Source organism: Bombus terrestris, chromosome 4 (assembly GCF_910591885.1).
Source record: "Bombus terrestris chromosome 4, iyBomTerr1.2, whole genome shotgun sequence".
Taxonomy (NCBI): Eukaryota; Metazoa; Arthropoda; class Insecta; order Hymenoptera; family Apidae; genus Bombus; species Bombus terrestris.
The window spans coordinates 956,108-974,560 of record NC_063272.1 but is presented as its reverse complement, the minus strand read 5'-3'; the positions used below and the strand labels follow the sequence as shown (position 1 = coordinate 974,560).

The 18,453-nt window shown below is 48.6% G+C and overlaps 1 protein-coding gene across 21 annotated transcripts in view; it reads left to right on the top strand.

Annotated features, from left to right (window-relative positions):
• Positions 1–18,453, top strand: part of LOC100643265 (protein turtle) — a 156,704-nt gene that overhangs the window by 119,733 nt on the left and 18,518 nt on the right. For 14 of the 21 annotated variants that reach the window (XM_048405531.1, XM_048405538.1, XM_048405532.1 and 11 more), the window contains 5 exons: positions 10,527–10,758; positions 12,989–13,312; positions 16,939–17,226; positions 17,302–17,711; positions 18,006–18,277. In XM_048405531.1, coding sequence (XP_048261488.1) covers positions 10,527–10,758; positions 12,989–13,312; positions 16,939–17,226; positions 17,302–17,711; positions 18,006–18,277 — 1,526 coding nt within the window. The remainder of the gene's footprint in view (positions 1–10,526; positions 10,759–12,988; positions 13,313–16,938; positions 17,227–17,301; positions 17,712–18,005; positions 18,278–18,453) is intronic. The other 7 variants (XM_048405536.1, XM_048405534.1, XM_048405544.1 and 4 more) reach the window with 3 other exon arrangements.

Below are 18,453 nucleotides of genomic sequence, written 5' to 3'. Positions count from 1 at the left end.
GTCCAACGGCTCGATCATAAGCCATCTATGAATCTTTTGCCTTCCTCTTTGGGCTGCTACGATAATCTGTTCAATCTGTGAATCACGTTTCTGACTGTCTATCAAAGTTTAGCTCGAAACAGCGTTTCCGCATTACGGTCCCCTCGATTGACGAGCTTGAAACTTGCATCGCATTCATTGCTCGTTTCCTTCCGTTTGGTTCGCTCGACGTCCTTCGAATCACGCTTTTGGAAACTGTGCAACAGCGATCTCTGGTACGTAACGTTGAAATGACGTTGGATGTTTTACGAGGACGTCGAATCTTTTACGAGCCCCGTCGAGCTTGTCAATCGGCAGACAATAATACGGGGTAATGCGCTTTCACCTTCTGTCGGAGGCGGGAAATCAGAAAATCACGTCTCTGTCTCTCTAACATCTGGTGCTTTTGCATGAACGGGGAACGCGCTCGATCAGCTCGCAGGGATTCGCTGGCACTCGTTGGACACGTCGATCTTTTCTAATCGGTGTGAAAGGCGACGGAAAAATGAAAGGAGAGTCCCCGTTCCCTCGGGAAAGCCGGCGATTTCTGTCGGGCAGACCGAGATCCGTACGCGAGCATGACCTCGTATTTAACATGCCACAAGACGAATGGCCTTGTATCGTCGGTGTAGCATTAAAAGATTGTAGCTGTGCCTGCGATGCATTATCTCGTCTTTACGAACCAGTCGCACCCTGCATGCCGTAGTTTCCGCGGGACTAATCCCAGAGTCACGTGCGGACGTATGTCGCGTTGCCTCCCTTTGTGTCGTTGCTCTTTAATCCTCTCCCACGGCCATGAAATACGGGAAACAAACGAACCTGGATAATTTCTCGACTTAAAAACCCAACAGACTTTGTTCCCCTGTGATCGCGTTCGCTCGCGTCAACGTTTAGGACGAAACAAAAGCCGGGTCTTGGATTACCCGGAGACACGGTAATCGACTGGTGGCAAGTTTTTGTCGGTAAACAAAACGCAAAGCGAGTGAGTCGCGCGTTCACCGCCGAGTGACACCGGATTTCGGGACGATTACCGGTTCCACTGGTCGACTGAAACGCATTAATCGTGAATTCAATATTGACTCGACAAACCTGCGTGTCCATCGTCATGCAATTAATTAATCGAACGATCGATTCCGCGTGACAATACGATGATTGCCGCAATGACAATCGCATCCGTTTCCGCGCGTCGCGCCCCACTGTATCGTGCTATGCCGCGCTATTTCGCGCCGCGGCGGCCTTTTCTTCCGACAATCGACGATCGGCGACTAAGCGCATATAGACTTGCCATGTGGTCGTAGTTCCGCTCTGGGATTGAATCGATATAAGTTGATCCTAGTCACAATGACGTCGTTCTCTGCTTATCATCGAACTGCCTGTTTTCCTCCGTGACCCTCCTAATACACTACGCTTTACTCGATAGAGACGTTTGCCGGCGACAATGCGCCCTTTGTTCATCGATTTAACGAGCAGGACGATATAAATATGTCATACTCGGTTTGAACGATAGGTAGGCGACGGACGAAGAGTGCCGAGGAGTTGACCGATTCGCAGTCAAGTCGCTGACTTAATTACAAAGCAGGTGTAGGTCAGAATAAATGAGAATCAAAGTGGTAGAGTCGAGTCTTGGCGAGGATTTTTTTGCCGCAAAACGGATTTGAAAGCGAGCTGGAGATGTCGAGCGTCGGAACGATGCACCATGGCTATTTCCATTTCCATTTCCAGGCGATTCTACTATTCCAGTGGGAAGAGATGGAATAGGGGCAGCCCGTTTTCTTTTTTATGCGTGCATAAATCACGCGGGGGTTGAGGGGGTGGCGGGGACTTTACCGTATCCGCTTTTGCCTTGCCCCTCGATTCACCTAGTGCCACTGCGACTGACAACTAATTTCTCTTCCCGTCCGACTTTTTTCCCGCCCGTGCGGCGGCCTCAGCGATCGCTTTTCACGCGCTTCCTCCACACTTTCCACCCCACTCATACGTCTAGTCTCGTCTCTTGTCCATTCGATGCGTGCGCTTTTCCAATCGCCGCGGAAAACGAACGACACGCGGCGATGGCACGGAAGCGCACACAACTTTGTCAGAGCCAGAACGTTGGATCTTATCGTTGACAGGGATGCTTATTTCGAAACAAAAAGGAGATACATCGAGATAATTGGAGAGTCGATCGTTTGGACCGGCATCCGCGAATCGTATCCACGGAAAAATGATTTTGAGCTTCGAAACTCGGGTGAAGCCCTGATGCGGCTCGTTTTTCAGTATTCCGGTTTATTCTTTCTTTGTTTGCAACCACCAACCATGCATGTACCAGCAGAGACGGAACATGGAAGCGCGTTTTATTTGCACTTTGTCGGCTTTGCCGGGTTCTGCGTAAGCGGATAGAATAGGAAACCCGCATCAGGCTTTTGCATACGAGAGCACCGTGTTTCTCTACGTGCATTTCCCTTTTTTTCTTCCCCCTGTTTCTGAGCGTCTGGCGAGGCAAGATGGTGTAGACGAGCATAAGTCCAGACACGGGAACAATTATCGAATATCCTGGATCGATGCCAAATAACGAGAAGCCGTGGCAATGTGCCGTTCAATTGCATCGCATTTATCTAAACGATATTCTCATTCCGTCTAATAGAATACAACGAGCAGGCAGACACTCGGCCTCCCATCGAAACTGTTTCTAGATAGTCTTCCAAGACCTCTCGAGCGCGTCAAGTCGAAGATCTGGCTTTCATTTCGAGCGCTCTTGTAAAACGTCAATCGAACGAAATACTCGTGTGCCGTGAAATAGTCTTTACGCCCGCTTGTTGTACTATACTGTTGTACTATAACATATCATCGAACGCGCGACGGCGGGATGTAGAATCGCGGTACAGCCACGAGGGAAAAAAACGTGAAACTCGAGGAGGAACTGTCGGAAAAGTAGAAGGGAGACTTTTGGCGCGCGTCACGGCAGTTGCTAAAAAATAAACGCTTGCGAAGAAACGTGTTAATGCTAAAGGGGCGGGTACAGCGGAACGATGGTAACGAGGCGAGCTTTCTCTTGCTGTTTGTGGCACTTCTCTATTCCCAACAGAGGTCTAGAGACGAGACGGAGAGCGAATCGGAGGGTGACCAGAGACGTGCAGGCCAGTTGACGGACGGTAGAGAGGAGGGTGGACGTTTCACCCGCGACTCCACGCGACGTGGGGTGTAGCGTAATCTAATGAAACAAATGGAGGCAGGAGTGAACTACGCGAATGGGCAAAGAAAGGAAGGAGGGGAAAAGAATGGAAGGAGGGCTGAAAAGAAAAACGGGAAACGAGGGTAACGTGGGTAAGGGGAACGTGTACGTGTATGCGTCTCGGCAAGAAAAAGAGGAATGGAGTCTCCTTGCAATTCAATTTCTCCGACATTTCCACTCGGGAAGACATTCACTCCCACTGGAAACCTGACTCCTGGCCCTTGCTCCTCCGACAGTCTCTCGAGGAACACCCACTCCGAAGTTTGCGAAACTTGCCCACAACCTGGCAGGTTTCCCAACCAAGGTCCGACCGAATATTTTTCTCCTTCCGCTCAACAACGTTCCTGGTTCTGCCTGTTCGCGACGAAATAAAAACTCGGGACCTCCGACTTTGTCACATCCATTCCCGCCCCCCCTCTCCTTTCCACTGTACCGCCAGGTTAATTATCTGCCCGGCAGCGTAAACAAGAAGAAAATTCAAATCCCTGGCTCCGACTATTTCTAGGCGAGTAGGACTCGTTGTTTCGAGCGCGAGTTAGTAATTAGGTTTTCTTGGAAGATGCGCGTCGTGAGTGGCGGCAGAAGGAGCCAGTTTTATTTCGCGAGGCCACGCGATATTCTGCGAGACCCACCGTTGCATTTAAAAACCATATTACCAGAGGACGGAAAAGGAAACAAGAGAAAGCCGCGGTGTATTGGCCTCGCGATTACAATTTGTACGGTGAAGAAGCAATTTTACGCTCCGAATATACCGCAACGCCATGCGGCCGTCACGAGTCTCGGATAATTTGCAATTAACGAAGAAAATTTCGAGCAAGGAAACGCGTTTCGCGACCTTTTCAAACCGCAACTTCCGATCTGGGAAAAGAAGGGTGCGCTCGTTAGTATGCAAATCAGCTCTGGTATGAACGGTCCGCTTACACGAAATGTAAATTTGGTCGAAGCCCGAACGGGTCTTTTGGCTGATATAAGGTGAAAATCTTGTTATGGGAGTTTAAAGTGGAATTAATTTTCATTCGATGAAAGAACGATGAGTCCGCGATAAGACGATACGGTAAAGGCTTTGTCGGAAAGTTGTCGAAAGTAGTCTAACGCCTGGGAGAGTGGCTCGCGTATAGTTCGTCACTGTACGATTTAAATTTTCTTCGTAATCTGACGAATTCGCGGCGAAATGTTCGTCGCTCGCAGCGCTATCGACGCGGTGTAGCAAATCTCGACGAGTTCGTAATTTTGCGGTTTGACGACCAACGACGAAAGCGTGTAACTCGCAATAGCCGCCGTTCGAGTAAAAATCGATCGGCATGGGTGAAAGATAAATTTTTGCCGCGTGTCCTCTACGGAACTTCTGGGAAGTTTGCAGTGGTCGATACGGCGGTTTGAGAAACGCTGCTCCCGCGTTATCGATTGAACGTTAGCCGGTTAAGCCGTAGTTGGTTTAAAAATAGGACAGCGTAGACCACCCCCGCGTGGCCAGCTTTACATTACATAAACCACCCCCGCGTGGCCAGCTTTACATTACATAAACCACCCCACGGCCGGTTCTTGCGTTGAGCGGGGGTTGCGCTTGACGCCCGACACCGCTATCCCGAGTCATTCCTCGTCTCTTTCCTATCTTCCACGCGTGTAGGATTGCAGGACGATGCGGTCCTCTTCTCCATTCGTGCAACCACCTTTCTGCCCGGATATCCGTGCAACTCGATATTCGAATCGAGCCGTATGCCGCGTCCCCTTATTTCCGGCCAACAGCGTTCGGTCGTTATCGTTTTTATACGATCGATCCTCGAACCATTTCCGTGTTCTTAGGATCATCTTCTTCCTGCCGGAGAAGCCCGCTCGTGTATGCGAGAACGAAACGAAATGGCGTCGTATAGGGTGCTCACCTGACCCGAAATCGTTGTCCCAAGCAGTGCAGTGATGTGTTACCGTGCGAGGTTAGGAGGTCTGTATGCATAATGCAGAGCGCACGGAGGCCAGGTTGAACTACTTAACTGTGTCAGGGTTACCCCCCTCTTGGACGCTCGATTCCACGTGCAAATTCCAAGCTGCGCCATCCTTCTACCTGTCGTACATTTCTGTCTTCCTCGTTCGTCACAGGTTCGGGGCTCAACGCCTCGTTATTTTCGCTAATTGGTGGCTCCGTCTTCCTTTTTCTGGCATTGTTGTTATTAATGCCACCGTCGACACGAACCGCCTAACGAGATAATTAGCGGAACCTAGTCCAGAAGTGACTTTGACGTAACTTGCTCGAAGTATATGGCGATCGGGGGTAAACTTTTCTCCTTCGTCATGGAGCAGCAACATACCAACACGCCTGAAAAGTCGATTCTCAGCAGCTATGTCGGAACGGATATGCGACAAACAAGGCAACATACTCGAAGAAATCAGTACCTACTCGTGGTACATTCCCCTTAATTTATTTTCTAGAAACGCAGCCGACCGAAGAGCCACTTGCTCGTAAACGAAGCTCGCTCGCGCTACGGCTTTCGACGTCGAATTAAACAATCCAGGACGGCGTACGCGGCATCCAACGAAACCTTATTATCGCTCTAAAAAGGCAGCGGGAACGGAATCGCGCGAGGTCGCATTTCTGGATACACAGCCGGAATGCGAGAGCACCCTCGACGGGTGCTCGCGTTCATAGCAGTATTCTCGCTTAACATAAATGCCAGAAAGGAATCCGTCGGCTGAACGCAAATACTCGCCAAACGCGTTCACACTGTTCATTCTGTCAAGATAATTTTCTCGCTTCCGAGGCGGACACGGAAATGCCTTGAGTCGTGTTTTGACTCAAATATGTAATGAATAGTTTATCCTTTTAAACTGCGACTTCTTGCCATGAGTAGAAATTAGCCAAATCGGGCAAATTCTCCTTTCTCTCTTTAAATATATATATATACGTAATAATATATAAAATACATTTCAAGATTTGAAGGATTTTGTCGAAGATGACTACGTTTATAGAGGCGGTAGAATTAATCAATACGCTGACGAAAGCGTCGCTATTTATTTTCGCGTCGTATCAGTAATTTCTTCGACTTCGACGCAAACTAACCGCACGAGATCATTCTCCAACGGAGAATATAGTACCGATATAATGCATCGGAGTTTGAATTTGGTTCGCGATTAGGAAAGCCGTGTCGAACACAGGCAGTAATGAAATCGAGGAGGAAACTCGACTACAGGGGCGTCGTCGTTTGATTACACCGATTCGACTTGTACCGCATTCGAGATACTTCTCTCGTCGTATTAGTTCAGCCGGAGTGTTGGAGTGAATTGTCCTCCGTGAACACGATATCTCCGCAATAAGTTTTCCATGGAGGAGCATCGACCAAGTTGGCGGGCGAACCTAACAAGTTTGGAAATTTGAAATTCCTCCGTTTCATTGGATCGTAGAGCACTTCTCGCGAACTAAAACAAGTCCCAGGAACGATACCAGGATTCATAAACGATACCGGACAGAAAATGGAACTTTTCATGACCACCAGCGTCCATGTTTTCTCCTGAACAAACGAGACATAGCTAGCCTCGCGAACTTTTCGAATTATAGCCACGCGCTTTTCATTAAACGGAGCTTGGCGCAGACGTTTTAAACCACAAAGATTCCCGATAGGAGAAAGTTATTCTTTGACAAAACTTTCGAGCCGGTCGTCGCCACGAAAATGTGTTCAAATGAGTAAAAGAAAAGTGTTCCAAGGTTACCTGCCAATTACTTTGTCCATTTCTTCAGCATGGAAAAAGCATTTGTGTTTCTAGTGCAAAGTGCATTCTGTGAAAGACGAATCATCGAGGTCATAGCATAGAAGCGTAGACAGCTTTGAAAATGGCGAGGAGTCATTGAGGTTGTGTCATTGACGGTCAAGATCGCTGGAAGATCATCGAGAGTAATCAAGATCAAAATTATACCAATATCACGAAGCACTGGGTGCATCCTGTTAAAGAAGAGCTTCGCGAGGCAACGACGAAAGCGTTTAGTTATCCTTTCTTCTCATTTTCTCGCGCAAAAACTATAACGACCACGACCGAAGTTTTCTCAAAGAACTCACGCTTTCGCACGCCGTGTTATCGCATTTCCATTTCGAGCGTAAGACGTTCCAACGTTCAAGAAGAAAGTTCCGAATGCCAGAATGTCGAAACAAAGCGTTGAAGCAAATTGCCGGTCGAAAGTTGGGAACAGCGTGAATTGCGAACGTGCCAGACCGTTCTTTCGCGGTGACGAAGTTGCTTTTGCAAATTGGCCGTCCGATATTAACGAACCGGTCCATCCCCGCGTGAACAATTTACGTTTAAATTTGCGCCAAGTCCGTTGGCAGGTCCGCGAACAAACGTTGAACGGAAGGATTCCGTTCTGGAACTCTCACACGCCTCGTTAACATTTCACTAGTTCGGTCGGCGAGGGATTTAGCTCAATCTCCGGAGAAACCGACAAGCTTCATAAATATCAGAATACGCGAAATAGACGCAGACATGGCGAGAGGAAATAGTTGTGATACGTCCGACAATTAATTATCAAAATCATCGGAATACGCACTGCGTGCAAGTGCAGATGTTCGGCTCGCTCTCTACCTCTGATGGAAAGAATAATAATGGGTAGAAAAACTCGAAGATTTTTCCTTAAAAGGCAAGCAGTAATTATCGTGATTCATATTTTAAGAAGAAATCAGTTAGAAATTAGATCGTTCCTCGGCGACTTTGCGAAAAGAGGATGATTCCTGAAATTTCTAAAGTAGTTTGTAGGTAGATGGTTCGTGGATTGTTGGGGCAAGAGGAACGTGTTACCAAACTTTAGACCGCTTACTTCGAAAGTATACGATGCACTTGTAACGAAATAGCGAACAGCACCGAGATTAATCTCGCAGATATTCGCGACCGCTGATAGGCGTCTAGAACGATACGAGATGAGAGAAGCCAAACTGGGAAAATAAAAGAAAGACACCTGACCTACATGAGCGGAGCGCGTAGCTGTAATCGCGGAGTGTTAGTGCAAAACGCCACGACTTATTCCGCTCCGTCTCGTAACCACTGACGAAATCGTGCCTTCCATCTAGGGAACGTGCTTTTCCTCGTGAATGCTTCTTTCCCGACCTTTTTCTTATGCCTCGTAAATAAAAAAAAAAAAAAAAAAAACAAACAAGCGCCGTTAGAAAACGTTGAAAAAGTAGGTAGTTTGGCCCAGTCCTCTGTATGCCATTTAGATCCGTAATTTATTCCGGTTACGCGCACTTCTCTTGGCATCTTTTCTGCCCTCTTTCAGTTTTTCGGTTAAATCCAAATCTAGGTCTATCTCTACGTTTATTCGTCCGTCTATCCGATTCACAAAGAAAATGAAATCGTTGCTTGCGACTAGGTGCGCGAACAGTATGCACATGGGCAGATATACGAGGAACTCGATGGCGTTAAATTTGTTTCGCGTTCAGGGCACAGGGTGAAGCGAATCGAAACAAGAGAGTTTTTAGCCTGGAAAGGGAACCAATTGTTTTTCTCGTTCGAAATTTCGGGACACGGGAACGCATTCGTTCATCGTTTGTTCAAGACTGTACGTATAGAACGGCGAAGCAAACGCGACAACTTACCACGAAATCGCAATATCGAACTAGTTCCGTGGCTCGAAGGAGAATAATATTGAAATCACTGTGGTTTGAGCTTGCAAGCACAACGACTACGACGCGACGCCGTTCGCCGTCGCAAGTAGGCCAGCTCGAAATAGAAACCATCAACTGGGGCAGTCAATGGCCAACATACGATCGTCACTCCACGTTTGTCACGTTTTTTGTTCTTCGTCTTCGTCTTCCTCTTTTTCTTCTCCTCCGTTTTCTCTCTTTCACCTTCTTTTCTCTGTTCCCTTTTTTTCCGAGAATCGCGCAGTGCTAAACGCGCGGCAGTAGAATAGCTTAGTTCCGTGCCAGACACGAGTAGTCCACCGTTTCAGCGACCGATTTCTGTCTCTCGACTCCTTCCTCGTCGCTCGATTCCGATAAGTATCGATATCGGCTCGATCGAGCAACCAATAGACGAGCAGCAACAGCACGCGGTAATCCTTCGAAACGAGAACGATCGAACGAGGAAGCGTTCACCGAGTGCCGCTGATTCAGTGGTCCGCCGCGCTGGCCTTTGATCATGCTTCGAAAATGCGAATACGTTCTACAACGTGTAATTTGATTATTAGCGACGAAACAGTGCGTAAGTCGTTGCACAGGTAGCAGTTAACACGTTAGTACGCACAATGCCGCTGCTCGTTTTAATACACGCGCTTCACCACGATTCTCTGGCATCATCTGGCTTCGCAGACCGCAATTTTCTTGAATGGCCACGTAACTAACCGGTTAGTGGAATATCAGCCGATTTTATTTTTCTCGTTTCTACGAGAAGCACGGAATTGATCGAGACCGATCGTTTTTTAGCGGTTCTTCACCGATATGTAGATCCATTTAGTCGCATGCCTCCCTTTTTGTGTGTCAGACTTTACTTTACTATAGATCAAGACGAACCGCCGATCCTCGATAGCGAAGTCATTCGGTGGCCGATCGAAAATGACAGCTGGCTCGCGATCTATCGTTTTAAAAACATGCGATCCTCGAGGAATAATCTAGGATCGACGGGTATCTCGACTTTGCATGGCACGTATCTCACGGATCCCATAAAAGTTTCGTGTCATCAGTCATTTTCCAGCAGCGTCTTCTCTCTATCCACGCACAGTCTATGCCTTGTGGATTACTTTTTCATCGGCGCACAACGAATTCCTTTGTTTGCCATAGAGACTTGCATGGAAAATGACAGTTGTCGTGCCGTCCTCGGCCGGGCGAACGTAACGAGCATGAAAATTTAAGAGGATCTTCCGGTGCGTTGAATTAGAGAGTAGGAAGAGGCCATGCTCGTTACGTTCAGTCGTTCGCGCGGAGAGAGCTCGCCGACTCGGCGACTCGGCGACCAATCGCGGCCGTAGATCGTTTCCGCTCTTCACACACGCTGCATCCTCTGTCTTTCGTCATTTGTCATTTCATTAGCCGGCAGCTGGTGCGAGCAGATTCGAATTTTTCGCCTCTTGTTAACGATAACGCGTCGCTTATGCGTCTCGCGGGTTCCATTTTCTACTATGCTTTCCACTGATTTATTCGCCAATCATGTTTGTGGAACTGTCGATGAACCGAAGAACGTCGATACCCAACACGAAATGGCAGGGACGACGAGCTTCGCGAAATCGAAAACGAAGCGTCCAGCATATACCGAAGCGAGTCTCGCACCAGTATGTACGTGTTCATGGCGATCCTTCGTTTATGTTGCGTGTTGGTGTTGGTGCAAGGGGCAGGAGATACCAATATACATATGGTACGAGTCGTATCCGACCCACAGTGGCGAAGGTTACGAAGGTCGAGTCTCGAGAGTTTCGCCGAATTCACCGTATGGCGTGGCGAGCCTCAACTTGACTGACATCCGCGAGAGCGATCAAGGATGGTACGAGTGCAAGGTCGTCTTCCTCAACAGGTCGCCTAACAGTCACAAGAACGGTACCTGGTTCCACCTGGATGTCCACGGTGAGTACTTTTCATTTGAGAACGATCATGTTACGCTATCGCTTTTCTTCGTTAACCGATCGTCTCGTCGAAAGCCGGTACATTACACCTACTATTCGATAACGTGCTTGGATATCGGCGAACTCAGCATCGCTGTTCGATGTATCGGTTCCGAAGATTCCGCGCGAACGATCAACCTAATCGCGCGATTCCCCATCTGTCAGCTGACGTCGGAGTATCTGGGCGGTCTACTGTATCTTAAACGCAGGCGTTCACGTTTTACGCTTGACCGTAGTTGATCGGCCAGGAAATTCTACTTAAGAAAAGTTACTGGGTCAAAAAACGCGATTACGCGTAATATCGATTAAAAAGGACTTAACTGCGATAATAGAAGTTCGTGTTTCGAACGAGCTGTCGCGAATGCAATTTAAATCGAAAATTCCATTCGCGTCGGATCCGAGTTGGTCAAGTTTTGCATCGATTTTACCTCGGAGCAGTCTCATTAATATTATCTCGCGCTTAACAAGATTTTATGACCGCGACGAGTACCGTGTTTTCGTCAGAGAAAGTGTCTAACGAAAGAAAAGTTGAACGAGTCCAGGGACGAATCTTATTCCTGGCCCGGTTTCCAACGATCCGCGAATTTTTATATCTTCGAATGACGAACGCTATCGATTCTGATCTCCCCCTGTCGCGAATAAAACGAAAATGCGCAAGCGAGAGAGAGAGAGAGAGAGAGAGAGAGAGAGAGTCGCTGATAAGAGAAACGAAACAGGAAGAATAAAAAGGATGGAGAAAAAAGGGAAAGAGAGCATCGTCGTTTCTTGGGAATTCAATTCAATTCTTTCGTCGAGCGACGCGATAAAGTTTTACGCGTTACGTCAGTGTGTCGACGACGACGTCGCGATGGAGTCATCGAACCAGGCGATAGGAACGAAAAAAGAGGAAAAATGCTGGCCAAGAGAAAGGAAACTCTATTGCCGCGTTTTGTTTGCCCATAAACTATGACGAGCGGCGACGAGGAAGGGAAGTATTTAGATGTTTAAAGAAACGATGCGTACTACTCTCTTTCTTTTCTCTATCTGTATCGTCACACCTCTACGTCTATGTTCTCGTCGCTGCTGCGCCGTTTCCTCCAACGAGCTTTTCTTCGCTGTTTCGCCTCTCGGTTTCTGCATATACGTCGAGCCCACGGCCACACTCGACCGCATCATCGTCGTCGTCAACAACAGCAACGAGAACTGCGAGGAAGATGTCGACAACGTCAGCGATTGCGACAACTAAGGATTTGCCAGCGGCATCAAAAAGAGGAGAACCACTCGGCCAGCGAAAGCGCTCAGAATCTCTCTTTGTACTTTTGAAATTGTCTCTGGCCGGTCGTTTACTCGCGTCACACTCGTAAACTGTTTCCCCTTACTTCCTCCCAGCGTTCTCGCTTTCGGCCTTGTTCATATCTTCCATTTCCGTTTTTCTGCTTATGGTATTTGTCGCGATATGTCTTTTCGAATACGATCAACGTGCATACGATTCTATGGCCAGGTATCGCTCTGTTAACGATGCCGAGAATACAACGGAGACGATCGTATCGTATAAGACGATAGGATCGCAATTTACGACAAAGTACGATCAAACTTATTAAAACGATCAAGAAGAATGAGAGAAAGAGAGAGAGAGAGAGAGAGAGTTGTTTGATACTTCGACTATATTCCAATAAATTTTCCTGTCATCTATCTTGACGAATTCTCTCGGTGACCGATTGCTTGCTCTCTTTCCTCTTTCGTCCTTGCCCAGTCCCGACCATTTCCGTTCTATCAAATACACGAGGAAGAGCGCGCTTTACACGGCGAAAATGCACGTTCCTTTGTGCTACGGCGGTCGTCGAAGTTGTTGAAGGGCCGTCGTGATTCCCCCTGGATGGAAACTCATCGAAGATAAAAACGTTGGAAGAACGGCGCGGAAGCGTTTTCTAAACGTCCGCGCGATTCGAGGGTTTGATTGTTCCCTTAATGCCGTTTCCTTCGAGTAATGCACCATCGCGTGGTAGTTGTCGCGATTTCTTCCCAACAATTCTAACACGTTCGACGACCCCATCGGTGTTACTCTACTTTAGCGTTTCCATCTTTCGACTCGACGATCGATAAAAACGAATCGCAATCAGCCGGCCCGCTAGTCTGACCATATTCTGGTCCGATCTACTTTCGATACCGCGCACAGTCACGTTCGACCTTTTCCGCTCGCGATCTGCTTACAGTTCCAAGAGTATCACGGGAGGATAAAAACGATTGGTTCGTTTTCGTAGCGCCACCAAAATTTAGCATCACGCCAGAGGAGATGATCTACGTGAACGTGGGCGACGCGATAATATTGAACTGCCAAGCGGAGGGTACGCCGACACCGGAGATTCTCTGGTACAAGGACGCGAACCCAGTCGAGCCGTCGACCACCATCGGAATATTCAACGACGGCACTGAGCTCAGAATCTCGACGATCAAGAACGAGGACATCGGGGATTACACGTGCATCGCGCGAAATGGGGAGGGTCAAATCAGTCACACAGCCCGCGTTATAATCGCTGGTGAGTAAAACAACAGATCTAGTACGAGTGTGTGTAGCGGAACACGTGTATATTCCTACGTCGGCGGTTACTTTCTCGTCAGACACTCCGATATCATCGGATACAGCAGTAAAGGTCGACGCCCTCCGTTCGACGTCGTTTCTACAAGGTGTGACGCGCCATTGCCATAAAAACTCTCGTAAATCGACGCTAGTTTTAGAAATGTGCTAATCTTGCTACTTTCCAGCAATAACCGCGTACACCATTTTCCTTTGCGAGTACGATCTGATCTTCGCAGCGTCGCAAAGTTTGGTCATTCGTCAAACTTCCCAAAAACGGAATCCTTCGTTATTCATTAGCGATCCTATCGGGATTTCCTCTTCTTGCCATCCGCAGGTACGATCTACAAGCAACGAATTGTCTTGCGGTTTTACGGTAAATTCAGCGAACTTTATAACCTCGGTGTGAGGGGCGGGGAAGAATTTAGCACGTACCAATAATTAATATACGTCGGATCGGTACGATAATTATCGGAGCGGCTTGTTATTAGAAGTTATCGGCGTATTTTCGGTAGACGGTAATCGATCGAGCACCGATAATGAAATTCCGATAACCGCGTCGTCAGAAAATGCCTCGATGCAACCAGTTCGGTTTTTGTCGTTGGATTCGCGCGGAGGAGGCGCCGATCGATGTCTGTTGATCGATGGAAAGATCCATCCGTGCCGCTCGGACTCGTAAGACCAAGTTCCGGCGGATATCGGTCGCGTTTTTTTTTCACGATTTTATGGAAGTTCTTAAAGTCTCGTTCGGGCGAATCGTCCCCGATGGGATCGGTTGGCCGTTCTGGGTAACGACGTAACTTTTACGTCGTTTTTAATTCCCGAATCTCTTCAGAATGCTCGTAAAATTGACCGGACGAGCCGTTTCAACTTTCTACGCTGCCTTCGGCACGGATATTTTAATTAACTGGAATTCTAGGTATCGCCTAAGTATTATTGCAACAAGGAGAAAAGAAACGCACTGCTCTTATCTCTCGCCGAGTTTGAGAGACGCTTTCGATGGAACCCACGGGAAGGATAATAACGATTGGTCGGCGCGGACATTCCACAGCCGGCATCACTGGAAATATCTGACAGACCGGTGCATCCATTACGTTTCCAGGCAGATCGTAAACCGATGCGTCGATGCGATATCGATCGCCGAATGCGCGCGATAAAATTCGCGTTAGGAGGTCGGTTCCGGACGGTACGGTTGTGGTAGTCAAAGCCAATTAGGATGTTCTTCGCGGCGGCCCGAGTTAAAAGGCGATTTGTCTCGAGCACTCCGCGTACCGTCTCTTTTTCTCCCCTCAGCCCCTGTCCTCGTTTGCCACGGGTGCCGCAGATTTGTAAGCTTCGTTACGAGGCCGCGGGAACATTCGTCTTCATCATCGCGCCGATGTCTTTCCCCTCCGTGGTTTTCCTCCAGTTAACGACCGGCCGATTTAATACATGGACCGACGCATCGATTTTCATAATCGACGCGCCATGTCGGTACTACCCTTCTTCGCTCTATTTTAGAGGAAGGTAATCGTTCGCCATACCGAATTCGCGTCATCATTTCGACGAATGCCAATTTTTATGCATTCGATGAAATTTTTCGATAGATTCTCTTGATTCGACACGGACATGTAAAAAATCCGTGTCAGTCGCGAACGCAGTTTCGGAGGACTCGGCAAAAGCCCACCAAAAGTTTCACATTAATAAATCTCGCTGGAATCTGGGCGCGCGGTCACGAACGAGCGGCCGTGAGCCGTGAGTGCAAAGTAGACGACTCTCATCTTCCTCGTATAAAACACCGCCAATAGACTGCGCCATTAATGCGGAGGATCCTCGAGCTGCCGAGCTCAACCCAACTTGCCCCGCTCGGTGCCGCGGTAGCGTGAAACTTTTGAATCTGCTCTTTGAATATTTACCGAGCTTCCTACTCCGAAATTCATCTCTATCGCGGAGACGTTTCTTCTCGGTCGTGGGTCGTGTCCCTCGGACGAGCGACTCTTTTCCCCCTTGGAATTGCCGAAAACACGAACGCTGTCGCGACATCTGCCTTTTGTAATCTCGGCTCGTAATAAAAGCGAAGATTGGCAGGCTTTGTTCGTCTTAAACCGACGTATCGATTGCTTTGAAGTTTCCGGGTGAGCGTCGGCGCCGTGCTCTATTCTCAAATTCATTGCTCTCGCGGGTGAAAAGTTTTAAATCCGACTTGTGAATATTTATCGAGCGGCTGCTTCTAAATTCATCGCGTTGTCATCCGCGAGGCGCACGCGTCTGAAGTCCATCGTTGAATTTCATCGTCCCGTTCGTAAGGATCCTCCGTCGCTTTGTCCGCCAAGTTAACTTGGCGTGTTTTCAACATAGCGGAATCCGCGGCATGCTCCGCTGCCGTTTTATGCTCGCGGTTGCGGTTCCCTGCGAACCCTGCGTCGATTCGACCGTGCGCCGTTTCATTGTTTCGGGGCACAACGGTCGACGAACCCCGCGATGAGCGGATTCCGATCGAATAACGATTAGTTTTCATCAATGAACTTGGCGCGTTTCGCCGGTGCAGAAGGTGGAAACGGAAACAGCGGAAATCTATTCGGGAAATCGTAGCGCGCGACTCCTTCCTTTGAGAAAGTGGTTGTTCACGCGGACGAATGGCAACCAGCTTAATTCCCGCCCAGTGAAGATAGATCGGATTCCAGAAAGTGCCAGCGAATACCGAGAAAAGTTGGAAGGACTTTTGTCACGCAGGATCGATTTCTTCCCATTATGCGTGGAAATATTCAGCCGCGCGACCGAGAATGTGTTCCTCCGTCTCGAAAGTCTCGCAAGTTTTAAAATTCCACGTGCCTGCTCGTAGGAGACGATCTTTTGGATATCAACGAGAATATAACGCGTCCTGTTAAGTCTTATCGCCAAGACTCGGAGCGAAAAGTCGTCCAAAGAGAAGGCAGTCAGTTTTGAAGCGGTGAGGCGTATTGACTCAAACGCGGGCCCGTTTTCTTTCTGTTTTTCCTTTTCTCCGCGTAACTTCCGTTCGGAACTCGTCACCGATTCGAGCTGGTCCGCTCTAAATACGCAAGAGAATTCCGCGGAACGAAAACTTTGTTGATCGTTTCACCGGTCGGAACGAGTCTTTCGTTCGAATCGATCCGCAGTTTCGGGGCGTAGTTCTTCCTCTGGCGCGAAACCACGTTTCTAAAATAACAATCCCGTCCATTATAGAGCCGTCTATTCATCGGGCTCGCTAAATGGAGAATATCTATCGCTCTTTCCATTTGTTTACTTATCGACGTCGTCTTGTGGACTGGTTTTCGCGCGGTCTCGATTGACACGAGCAACCGAACGATGAAATCTCGTTTCGTGATACGCTTCCGCGCCAGGCCAAGTTAAAAGCTCCTGCAACGGGCTCGTCGTTTCGGTCAGGATATTGGTTGGCCGCCGCATTTCCGGCATCAGTCAGACAGACTGACATCGACAAGCTGCTAGCGTGCCAGAAATCGGTATCGTCCCTGACGAGCGCTATCCCTCCGCTGGCTTTTTTTCGATCGCGGAGATGTTGCGTCGTTTCACGTCGATTTGCGTCGATTGCGAATTCATTCTAACGTTATTGTTTGTAATTTGCAGGCGGAGCGGTGATCACCGTGCCACCAACGAACCAAACCAAGCTGGAGGGCGAAAAAGTTCAGTTTTCCTGCGAGGCGAAAGCTCTTCCCGGCAACGTTACTGTACGTTGGTTCCGCGAGGGAGCTCCGGTAACGGAACTCTCGGCGTTAGACACCAGAGTATCGATCAAACCGGACGGCAGTCTCGTGATCAATCCCGTTAGCGCCGACGACTCTGGCCAGTATCTATGCGAGGTGACAAACGGCATCGGCGACCCGCAAAGCGCCAGCGCTTACCTCAACGTAGAATGTGAGTCATCGACGATGCTTTGCAAGCGACACTTGTTATCGAGAGACTTTTACAGCTAAATACACGGCGTTTCAGATCCAGCGAAGGTCACGTTCACTCCCACGGTGCAATACCTGCCGTTTCGATTGGCTGGTGTGGTCCAATGTTACATAAAAGCGAATCCTACCCTTCAGTACGTCACGTGGACAAAGGACAAACGATTACTCGAGCCTTATCAAACGAAGGATATCGTCGTGATGAACAATGGCTCCCTGCTCTTTACACGGGTCAATGAGAATCATCAAGGTCGATACACCTGTACGCCTTATAATGCGCAGGGCACACAGGGAAGTTCTGGGCCGATGGAGGTCCTCGTGCGAAATCCACCCGTCTTCACTCTCGAACCAGAACCCATCTATCAGAAGAAGGTCGGTGAAACGGTGGAGATGCACTGCGACGCTCAGGAGGCCGAGGGCACGCAGAAGCCCACGATACAGTGGCACAGGGTATGCATCGCCGAAAAAGAGTACTCGACGTATTGTGGAATAAAGTTCCATTCGCTCCAGCGGAAACATAATCGGCGAAGATTAACCGGATACCAGGAATCCTTGTATATTCTAGACTTTTCGGTGGCGTTTCGATTTGTCATTGGTTTAGTACCCCGGTCGTGTGGCGGAATAAAAGTCTGATCGGTTAACGAGTTGTCGAGATTCCGATAAAATGTTTCAATTTCGCGGCATCTCCAACTCGTTGATCGTTTAACGCTCAGCTCGAGTTGCATCGTGATTTTCATTGTGCAGAGGGATGGCGCGTCCATTCAACGGAACCGGGCAAAAATCGTCGGTGGCAATTTAACAATCGAAAGCCTTCGACGCGCGGACTTTGGCTTCTACCAATGCGTCGCGTCGAACGAGGTGGCAACCATATCGGCCTCCACGCAGTTGATCGTCGAAGGCACGCAACCCCATGCACCGTACAACGTATCGGGGACTGCGACCGAGTTCGCGGTCACATTGACTTGGCTGCCGGGATACTCTGGAGGACCTGATTACAAACAGGATTATACTATCTGGTGAGTTTGATACTGCGGCTGTTTACTCGAATTCTCGCGTCGACCGGAAACTGTTGATGACGTTTCAAGTAGCTTCTAAGTACAAACGGTTTTGGAATAGTATTTCCGAGTATGTTCACGTGGAACGTAATGTGACCATGGTACGTGGCGCCGGCAATATCGGTTAGAATGGCATT